Source organism: Nothobranchius furzeri, chromosome 1, assembly GCF_043380555.1.
Source record: "Nothobranchius furzeri strain GRZ-AD chromosome 1, NfurGRZ-RIMD1, whole genome shotgun sequence".
Lineage (NCBI taxonomy): Eukaryota > Metazoa > Chordata > Actinopteri > Cyprinodontiformes > Nothobranchiidae > Nothobranchius > Nothobranchius furzeri.
The window spans coordinates 105752412-105764062 of NC_091741.1; the positions used below are offsets into that span (position 1 = coordinate 105752412).

The 11651-nt window shown below is 42.3% G+C and overlaps 1 protein-coding gene across 1 annotated transcript; it reads right to left on the bottom strand.

Moving 5' to 3' along the window:
- Positions 1-4609: 4609 nt before the first annotated feature.
- LOC139070776 (uncharacterized) lies at positions 4610-6714 on the bottom strand. Its single transcript, XM_070553647.1, has 5 exons — positions 6604-6714; positions 6395-6511; positions 6182-6318; positions 5583-6091; positions 4610-5483 (listed from the first exon to the last, which is right to left on the bottom strand). The coding sequence occupies exons 1-5, from the start codon at positions 6712-6714 to the stop codon at positions 5257-5259; spliced, it is 1101 nt and encodes a 366-aa protein (XP_070409748.1). The 3' UTR covers positions 4610-5256.
- Positions 6715-11651: the final 4937 nt, after the last annotated feature.

Genomic DNA, 11651 nt, shown 5'->3' on the forward strand with positions numbered 1-11651 from the left:
CAAAATGTGAACGTTGGCATCCTCGAAAGAGTGACCTTTGCCCTTTAGATGCAAATGAACTGCTGAGTCCTGCCCCATGGAGGTGGCTCTTCTATGTTGTGTCATGCGCTTGTGAAGTGGCTGTTTGGTTTCTCCGATGTAGAGGTCTGGGCATTCCTTGCTGCACTGTACAGCAGACACCACATTGTTCAGTTTGTGTTTAGGAGTTTTGTCTTTTGGGTGAACCAGTTTCTGTCTGAGTGTGTTGCTGGGCCTGAAGTACACTGGTAGTTGTGTTTGGAAAAAACCCTCCTGAGTTTCTCTGATACACCGGCTATATAGGGGATGACAAGGTTGTTGGGTCTGTCTTTCTTTTCCTCCCTCGCTGGTGTCTGGTCTTCTTTTCTGTGCATCTTTGCTGACTTTATAAATGCCCAATTAGGATAGCCACATGTTTTAAGTAATTCCTTTATATGTGTGTGTTCCTTCTTTTTCCCTTCCGGCTTAGAGGGAACATGTTCTGCCCGGTGGTGTAAGGTCTTGATTACTCCAAGTTTGTGTTCCAGAGGGTGATGTGAGTCTAAGAGGAGGTACTGGTCCGTGTGTGGGGGCTTCCGGTACACTTCAATGTTGAGGTTGCCATTTTCTTCAAGGTGCACAGCGCAGTCCAGGAAAGGCAAGCAGTTGTCCTTTATGTTTTCCCTGGTGAACTTGATGTTTTTGTCCATGGCACTGATGTGCGTAGTGAAGGATTACACTTCTTGTGTTTTGATTTTGACCCAGGTGTCATCCACATATCTGTACCAGTGGCTGGGTGCTCTCCCTTTAAAAGAGCCAAGAGCCTTTCTTTCCACTTCCTCCATGTAAAGATTGGCTACAATAGGTGACACGGGGGAGCCCATGGCGCAGCCATGTTTTTGTCTGTAGAAACCTTCGTTGTATTTGAAATATGTAGTGGTGAGGCAGAGGTCTAACAGTGTGCAAATCTGATCGGGTGTGAAGTTGGTCCTGTCCTCCAAGGTGCTGTCTTCTTGTAGTCGTTTTTTGACAGTCTCTACTGCCTCCGTAGTGGGTATGCAAGTGAAGAGGAAGACTACGTCAAAGGACACCATGGTTTCATCTGGATCCAGGGTAAGTTTCTGGACCTTGTCAGTGAAGTCGGTGGAGTTCTTGATGTGGTGTGGAGTGTTCCCCACCAGAGGTGCAAGGATAGTAGCATGGTGTTTCGCGATGTTGTAGGTGACTGAGTTTATGCCACTGACAATGGGTCTGAGAGGGATACCCTCCTTGTGGATCTTGAGAAGTCCGTAGATGCAGGGTATGGCATCTCCTGGATAAAGGCGGTGATATGTCAGGCGGTTGATGGTTTTGTCCCTTTCAAGGCCTTGAAGGCAAGCTGTAACTTTCTTTTTGTAGCTGCTTGTGGGGTCTCGCTTTGAGGCTTCATAGGTGTTGTTGTCACTGAGGAGAGTAGTGATCTTTGCGTGGTAATCTGTTGTGTTTAGGACCACGGTGCACCTTCCCTTATCAGCTGGCCATATAGTGATGGTGTGTTCTTTGCTCAGTGATGCGACTGCCTTCTTTTCTTGTAGCGTGAGGTTAGGAGGAGGGACTTTGGCACTGGAGAGGGTGGCTGAGACTTTCATCCTGATCTGTTCTGCTTCTGTATGAGATAATTTTTTGGTCCGTATGGCAGTTTCAGTGGCTGTGATGAGGTCCACTATGGGCAACTGTTGTGGAGCAATGGCAAAATTGAGTCCTTTGCCTAATACGCTCATTTCAGGTTCAGTGAGGTTCCGGTCTGAAAAGTTCTTCACCCATTTTCTTCGACTATCCTCCGGTGTAAGTTCTTCTCTGCGTTGTGTAGATTCAGACTGAGGAGTGAGTGTTTTTGAAAGCAGGGTGTGGAATTTCCTGCGTTGTCTTTCTTTTCCTTTGGAGTGTTGGACCCGCTGAGCCTTCTCCACAAACTTGTAAACCTCTTCTAAGATTGGAGAGGGTAGAAGGGTTTCCAGTTCCTGCAGAGTCTGGCTAATCTTGCTTTGGAGGGCATCTATAGTGAAATGGACCTGTCTTATCCTTTCACTTAGAAGCTGATTTTGTGCTCTTCGTAGAATTAAGTCTGCTCTGTGTCTGCTGACAGTGGATCCTAGGTGCAGGCTCTAAGGAACAACTCTGCTTTGTCTGCATCTCAGATTGAAACTGAGGTGGTTCCTGTAATCTGCTAGTTTTCTAGATTCCCTTTCATATTCCCGCACCAGTTGAAGGGTGTTCCTCCCAAAATGTACGGCAATATGTCTGTGAAGGTTCTCAGTCATCCAGGTCATTGTAGTCTAATGAGCTTTGAAAGAAAAGCGTCTGGACTTCTTTGAGTTGTTTGAGTTGTTCTTTTTGCTTGTTTGTTTTTGCAAGCGGAGCTCCTTGCAGAAGACCACAGACGAAGGACGAGGTTAAGAACGGGGGAAGTACTGCCGCCTACAGGTCTGGCATGTCCTTAAAAACTTATTTATCCCGGTACGTGTGGACAGAGTTTGTTTTTAAAACGCGGTGGTGTGTATGCAAGTTTTTGGAGGGGCGGATATTCGTTTAAAAAAAAAAACGGCTACGTGTGGACTAGGCCTTAGTCCTGACCCAACTATGGAGTGTCATATCTTGTTTGAACGCACTTAATCTGAGCTATTTAATCATCATAACCTCCAGTTCCTTCCTCCAACTGCATGCTTGCACTGACTGATTTTGTGTGTCACATCTAAGCCTGAAGACTGGCATCTAAAGGCCTAACCATGGCTCTCACCCTGTTTGTGACCTTTTAACCCTTAACCCCAAACAGTGTGTGACGAGTCTCGGGGTCAAGCTGGATGCTGGACTCACAATGGCCCCACAGATAAACTCTGTAGTGAGGTCGTGTTTTTATCAGCTTCGCCGCCTTACTCACCTCAGACGAATCCTGAAACGGAGGCATTTGGAGTCAGTCATTCATGCATTCATTACCTCTCGCCTGGACTATGCAAACGCCCTACTCGTTGGTGTTCCGGACTCTGCCCTGAATCGGCTGCAGGTTGTTCAGAATGCTGCTGCCAGGTTCTTGACGGGTACACACCGACGTAGCCACATTACACCTGTCCTGGCACATCTTCACTGGCTCCCTGTCATTTTCAGAGTGCAGTTTAAGTTACTGACTTTTGTTTTTAAAGCGCTCAGTGACCTGGCACCTTCCTACCTCTCTGCCCTTCTCACTCCATATGTGCCCACCCGCTCGTTGAGGTCGGCTGACCTATTGCTGCTGCACACGCCGCGGATGAGGCTCAAATCGCGGGGTGAACGAGCATTTGTCCATGCTGCCCCAAAGCTATGGAACTCATTGCCCATTGGAGTTCGGCAGGCTCCATCTCTGGCGGTTTTTAAATCACGTTTAAAGACCCACTTCTACACTTTGGCTTTTAGACAGTGACTCGTTTTAGTGTTTTATTGTGTCATTGTTTTAATGTGTTCTTCTTATTCATGTTTTCTCTGCTTTTAATTGAGATTTTATCCTTTGTTTTAGCTCCTTGTAATGGGTGTGTTTTGTTTTAGCCTGTGCAGCACTTTGGGCAGCTCCCATGCTGCATTTTAAATGTGCTATATAAATAAACTATGCTATGCTATGCTATAACTTACCATACATTTCCTGCAGCAGCTCTCTGTGAATTGCTAAACTCCTTCAACATGCAATGAAACAATAGTACAGATTACGACCTTTCAAAGGATACTAAGCTTGAGACTGTCCTGAATTTAGAGTGTTAAACAGGCCATTCACAGGTCAAAATGTCATTTCAGGAAGGTTTCAGTGCCTTATTAATACAAGAACAATGAACATTAGTCCCGACCAAACTATAGGGTGTCATATCTTGTTTGAAAGCTCTTAATCAGAGCTATTTAATCATCATAACCTCCAGTTCCTTTCTACAACTGCATGCTTGCACTGACTGATTTTGTGCGTCTCATCGAACCCTGAACTTGGTCCCCATAGGCCAAAGTCATTGACAACTTGACGACTCAAGCACTTGTGTTTTCACTTTGACATAAGACTCTAAACAGCCTGCTAGGTTTCCACAAGTGGACATTAATATCATTCTCATTTTTAAGGGAAAACCTGCATTGGACTGTGGGTAGTTTTTACATTTACAGCACACGCGAGGTGAACATTTGTTGGATCCAGGAGTAATCTGCACATTCAAATCCTTTTCAGCTTCAAAACCCAACTCTAGGTCGTCATATCTTGTTTGAAAGCTCTTGCTATAGCCTTCCTATATCTCCCCATTTTCAGCAAGAGCTCAGCTTTCCAGTAAGAACAGCCCCATTATGTTAGCATTAACCAGGACAACCCTACAGGCAGTTTGAGGTTTTGTGTTGGATTCTTGAGTATTTACAGCCCTGGGGAAGTTGCCCTTTATTGCATTTAGGTGATATTTGCACTATCAAATACTTTTTAGCAATGTTTTCCACATTTTTAAAGTTGTCACCCAGCTCAGTGGAACACTGGATCTACAAATACACAGAACCACTGTTTTATCAAAATATCCCTGCTCACTAAGAGATTGAGCTTGGTGTAAATGTCAGGGTTTACATTATTACCATAATTGCAACCAAAGTCAAAATGATCAATGCTCATTACTGGTTCTCTCCATTTTTATTTTGATAACAGGTTAATTGACAATCATACAACAAATCTTAAGCAGTATCACATTTATCTTTACAGGTAAGATCTTCATACATGAGTCATATTGGTCGTTTGTGAAAGGCTGACTTATGTCACTTCAATCATCCAGCCATTCCAAGTTGAGTCCTCCCCGAAACGACTTCCTGTTTTCACCATAGTCAAATTTCAGTTCGTCGTTTATTTCGATGTCTTTTTTTGGCGATGAGCAAAATCACAGGTCTCATCTTGAAACTTCATAGAGCAGAGCCATGGCTTCGTTGGCATTTTTGCTTGAATGATTAAATTTTCTCCCAAACGTTTGCATGTCAGGGTGACATTTGCATGGAAATGTCTGTGCATCAATGCACAGGTTTTCATTAGCTAGTGTTGAGAAGAAAAAAAGATATCCCATGTCATCTGTAATGTTCTGCATCATTTTCTTCGCTTGCTTTGCAGGAATGATCTCTCCGTGATAATCGCAAATGACAGATCCTCTCACGAATCGTCTGGTGGCAACAACTCATGTGGGAAAATACGATTAAAAAAATGACATTGTATTGTGATCAGCTTTGATTAGAAGAATGAAGAAATCAGTTTGTTCACACACCTTGTCCTCGTTTGTCCTCAAAATCTGTTATAGCGACCCCAGACCATTTCTGATCCACAACCCTCTTGAAAATCCTCGGGTCCTCCTCCAGTTGACATTTTGGTGCCGGCTTCCACTTGCCCACAATATCTTCAGGCTGTGGGTAGTTTGCTGTCCACCCCTCACGTTGGATCAACTTTGTTACCTTGGAGACGGTAGGAGGATGTCTGTAAAATTTAGCTGTAAAAAACACAAGACATTCCATTTAAGATAGTTATAATAATATTAGCCTAACATAATGTTTTGTAACCAATATGTGGATTATTAATCAATACTTACACAACATGTAACCTTCCCGTTTTGCAAACTGAGTGGCCCTCCACTTATCATAACAACAGCGATCTGCATTAAAGCGATCTGCATTAAAGCCTGCATCAGTCCGCTGAATTTTGGTAGGTGGTTGCCCATTCAGTGCAATGGGTAAAACAGAGATGAACTCTTCAAAGCTCTTTATAGGCTCCAGAGGTGGGTCTTCATCTCTACTTGTCTTCCTAGAAGCGTCTCCTCCCACTGACTCATCAGAACTGAAAGAAAGCGTCTCCAGGTTAATCCACCTATTACGCAAAAATGCTGCATTATTGACACTCACCTGTGCCCTGCTACTGAACTCAGCACAGCAGTGTTCAGTGTCTTCCTGTGTCCTCATTCTGTAGTGGAGTTCTGCCACTGCATTTGTGTGAGCCATGTAGTGGGCCACCCCACGTCTCTGTTCTTCCGGCAGGGAAGAGGCAGTCTGCGTTTCAACCACTCTCCTTATTTTCTGGCTCGAAACATTTTCCAGTCTGTATCTGTAGGAATGTGAAGACATGTCAAATCCCAGATTCACTGTTACACTGTAATTTGAATAAACATAAAATTGCATTAAATCCAGTACTCACTGGGCATGAAGACGACTTAAATCGTTTGTTGCACTTCTTAGTGGTGTCCCCGTGCTGCTTATGAAAAAGCGCCCATTGTCATCCCCATCACTTGTCAGCGTATCTGGTCTGATGTATAAGTAAAATGCTTCCAGCATCTTTGGAAACAAACAATAAATTATTTTTTTCAATATAATACATCATTAAAATTGAAACATTAAGTGACAAACTTACTGCTGCCTCCTCCATTGTTAATGCAAATGATGCAATTTGCATTGTTGCTGTTTTGTGCTGGCTAATGCCAATGCACACTCGTCCTTGAACTGTCTTTCTGTTGATCCATTCAGAAACCTGTGAAACAAGTCAAACAAAAAAAGTTTGAAAGGTTGTGTATATTACTTTCTGCTGAGAGAGAAACGACTCATGTTGAGGTTGGGACTTACAGAAAAGCCTTCTACTGCTCCTGGTCTCTGGAAATGTCCCAGGATGAGGATTGCCTCACAGTAATATCTGAAAAGTGTTTTCTGGTCCTTGGTCACTGGGTTGTTGTTCATTAACTCCCCAAATATGTGTAACATATCTTTTTTTGCAGTCCGCAATAATGTAGTCAGGGCTCAAATGTTGCCTCTTTCTGCAAACATTTTTGCTGTTGGCCTTAGCAACAGGTTTCCTCAACGTGCCCTGCAAAGAAATGTAGGATTTGCATCTTTGCTTTAGTGTATGATCCTGGATATCTCTGAGTTTAAGAAACTCACAAAACCTTATCATATTTTTTTATGTAATTCAAAACTGTTGCTGGGACGAGCTTGGCTTGCTTTAGTTGGCTGATGTAGTCACTGGTCTCCATGCTACAACCAAGCAAATCCAGGCTAATCTCCTCACCAGCTGGTTGCAGATATCGTATCATCCTTGATACATTGTCAACCTGTAATGAAAAGTAAGACTGCAAAGTTAGGCTGCAAACAAATGGTTTTTATGGTATTGTGTATGGTAAGTCTGTCATTTGTTAATTAACTTAGATTTGAAAGTATTTATTCATTAGCAGGTCTACATTAATATTTTAATTTGACTCACCTCCTGTTGACACTTTTGTACGTTCAATGTGTCCCTCAAATGTTTTTTGAATTCAACCAGCATTTTGTTGTGGTCTGGGAATTTTTTTTATGCAAGCCCATCTCATTCATGCGTTCTCGGACACTAGACGTTGGTGGCTGTGCTGGCTCCCTGTAAAAAACACAAACAATGTTAAGATTCTTTAGACATGCTTTTACTCAGTATTACAGAATTGTTTCATTTCATTAAAACTTACCTTTGCCACAATGGATCATCTGCATCCTCATTGTTTCCCAAATTGGCAGTCTCTTCCATTGGTTCAGATTTTGTGAGTGAACTGGATGAGGGTTGTTGGTCTTTTGCCACATTTGAATCCAGGTCTTCGGGTTGTGGTGCATTTCTTACAAAAAAGCCCCTTTCTTGAAGATCTGCCACCAGTGCAAGACGAGAGGTTTTGTCTGAATACCGCTTAACCATGTCCAGGTAGTCCCATATCCTTGCCTGGCGGGTCCAATTTTTCATGGACTCCTTTGCCCTTTTCAGCTCAGAACATCTTTGTTCAGGTGTGCTATTTTTCAAACACACTCTGGACAAGTGGGCTGGCAGCATGTTCTGTGGCTTCTGGCAAATCAGGCAGTAGACAATGCGACTATCTTTCTCACTGTGAATCAAAAGTGAATTAATTACAATCTCTGGAAAATATCAAATGTTAGCACACATTTGTAGCAAAATGTTTGAAATAAAAAAATAAATATAACATATATAACTGAAATAATATCATATTATTGCATGCAACAAAGGAAACATACCCATGTACTTAATTATTTTTAAAATTTCACTTTGACTTAAGACTCCAAACAACATGTGAGGTTGTCATCATTGGACATTAAAGTCAATCATATATTTTAAGGCAAAAGATGCATTGGATTGTGGGTAATTTTTACATCTACAGCTGTAAACTGATGTAATCCTTTGTTGGATGCAGGAGTAATTTGCACATTCAAATCCTTTTCAGCCACAAAACCCAACTCTAGGTTGCCAAAAAACAATAAACACCAGTTATTGCCCTTTTAAAACCTTTTTCAAAATGTGCATCTATTGTTGCTTGTAAATATGATGTCAAAAATGGTGATAAAACATTTTTCTCTGTTTGCTTTCACGCAACAACTATCGACCGATAAAGCACATTGTGAAATTTAAAATAAACTTACATGGTTGAAGTCATTGTTTCCTCTAGCAGGTTAAAATCAAAGAAGAAAAAGTTCTCAAAAATCAGGATACTCAGCGCTCCAAAAAAAGTCAAAGGTAGACTGGAATTGGATGTAATTTGTCAGTGTTATTATAGGCCCAAAGCCCAACCCATTTTCCAATGTTGGGGCTGCCCATTCTCATTCTATTCACATGTATAGGTGAATTCATCACTGGTGCTCGAGGTACTGGGCTTATTCACTTGTAATCAAGAGGCTATTCACCTATTGACATTCAAACTCGGTGAGTTTGTGGTGAACAAACATTTTCCCTCCATTTTGTCTTCAGGTTTACAAAAAAAATCCAGACACATGTGTTTAAATAATTAGACGTGTGAGAATTAAACAATATTGTGCCTAATACCAACATGCTGGATTTATTGTTATCTTTAAAATGAAACCAAACACGAACAGTTCAATTTGTTGGAAAATAAACCAATTTCATGTAACTATTTTTTAACTATTATATTTCTGACAGCTGATTTTGGGAGAGATAATCTGTTTCATAATCTTATAATCTGTTTAATGATCTTATATTTTTTGTCAGCAGACCCTGAGCCTTCCAAAAATAATGGCCTTATCCCTGTAGCGTGAGAAATGAGTGAGCTACATGCTGGTGTGTGTATGAAAATGTTCAAAATGCATGAAATCTGCTCCATTCCTGGACTGCTTTACCTCGTTTTTCTCAGCAGACGCTAAGCTTTCCAAAAATATTAGCTTCACCCCAGTAGCAGCATGTAGCTCACTCATTTCTCAAATCCATTATCTGGGGTCATTTTTAGATATGAGCATCTAATAAGTTAGGACTTTGGATGCCAGTCTTCAGGCTTAGATGTGACAAACGCAATCAGTCAATGCAGGCATGTAGTTCAAGGAAGGAGCATCAGGAGCACCAACCCAGCCCCCACCCCAGCACAATATCTATGCCCATCCCTGCATTTGCACAATTTCCAGAATATATACGACATGGGACATCCAGGTAAGGTTGGGTCCTCCCCCTCCTGGACCTCCCCCTCCCCTGTGATGGAACCGCAGAGGAGCCAAGGTCTACCTGAGGCCCCTGAACCCGGGCCAGGCACTGCTTCATGTTCCTGCCTTCTTCCCGGCAGCATACATGTCAGGACCGGACCCCCAAGGCCCCGCCCAGATCCCCACATGAGGCCGGGCACCCCGAGCCCCCAGGCCCCCACCCAGACCCGCCCTGGGGCAATGCAGCTGCCAGGCAGTGACCCATGGTTGCCGCCAAGATCCCCAAGGGGCCCCACTCACAACTGCCAGTAGTCCACCCCCCGAGGCAACCCAAGCACCTCCAGAGGGGGGCAACGGTCCCCCCAGTCCCAGACACCCCCAGTGAACCCACCTCCAGGGAACATCCGGATACTCCAAACTCAGACCCCACACCCCCCCCACCCACACCATCCCGCAGGACAACATCAACGGCCCCCCACCCTCGCTATGTGGCGGAACCGATCAAAGGAGCCCAGAGAGATTGATCTGAAGTGGAGGCAGAGGCTGTATCAAGTGTAATATGATCTAACAAAAGATTTCTATACTGGTTAATGCAGAGAGTTTCTCTATTTTTCCAATTCAAGAGGATAGTTTTCTTAGCGATGCATATGGCAGTCAGAACCATGTGAACCACAGATGTTTCAATCGGGACATCATCCAGGTTTCCCAGTAAACAAAGAGAGGGGGTGGTTGGGATATGACATTTCAGAGACTTTGACAGGTCTTAACACACTCTACCCCAAAATTCCTGGACAGGTGGACAGGACCACAGTGCATGAATGTAATTGTCAGGAACGTTGTTTGTGCAGTGTGTACAGGTGTCAGATGACACAAACCCCATCTTGAACATCCGATGACCTGTATAGTGTACTGTGTAGAATTTTGTACTGAATTAATTGTAAATTGGAGTGTCTGATCATTTTAAAAGTTTTTAAACAAGTTTGGGACCAGACGTTCTGGTCAAAGCTGACTGATAGATCCACCTCCCATTTTTCAATAGGGATTACTATTCTTTAGTCTATTTTGGACAGTGTCTTATATACTTTAGACAGTAGTTTGGGGGGTTTGAGATTATAGAAGTCTAATACCCTTGGTGATGTTTGTAATTCTATTTTATTTAGCTTAAATTTTTGTTTTACTACAGATTTAATTTGGTGGTATTCAAAAAAGTTATCCATTCCAAACTGGGAGACTATTCTATTAAATGGGATGAAGTCCAATCCTTCATATATGTGTTCCAGGTATAGGATTCCTTTATTTTTCCAGTCCGGAAGGTTCGTCATTTTATTATTTTGCAAAATATCAGGATTATTCCAGATAGGTGTGCGTCTGCATGGTACTAGTGAAGACGCTGTCATTTTTAGATACTCCCACCATGCTGTCAGAGAGGTGCTGATACTAATACTTTTGAAGCCTTCATATTTTCTTATGCTTGAGCTAATAAATGGTGTCTGAAAGCTCTATCGTATTGTAAAGTGTCTGTTCTATATCTAACCAGGACTCATCTAGTGGGTTATCTTGCAACCATCTTGGTATATATTGCAGCCTGTTGGCTAAGAAATAATAATAAAAGTTGGGTAGATCCAGTCCTCCTCTGTCTTTGGTCTTCTGATGCATTTTTAAGCTAATTCGTGGAGGTTTATCCTGCCAAAGGAATTTGGTAATTGAGGAGTCCAGAGATCTAAACCAGTCAGCTGGTGGTTTGTTTGGGATCATTGAAAATAAGTAATTTATTCTGGGTAAGACCATCATTTTAATTGTAGCAACTCTCCCCATGAGTGATATTGGTAAGGCTTTCCATCTTGCAAGATCATCTTCCACTTTATTTAAAAGTGGGATGTAGTTTAGTTTAGTTAGATCTGCTAACTTGGGAGAGACATTAATTCCCAGGTATGTGATATTCCCTGACTCCAATTGTGTATTAAATAAATTGACAAAGGAGAAATAAATTGGTAGAACTGTGGATTTTAAGCAGTTTATAGAGTAATCGGAAACTTTTGAAAAAGAGTGTATCAGTTCTATTGAATGAGAGAGAGAGACGATTGAGAATTCCGGAGAAAGAGTAAAACATCATCTGCATAAAGACTTATCTTATGTTCTATTTTCTTACACTTTATCCTTTTAATACCTGTTGTTTGCCTAATTGCTGCCGCTAGTGGTTTGATAAAGACGGCAAACAGTGA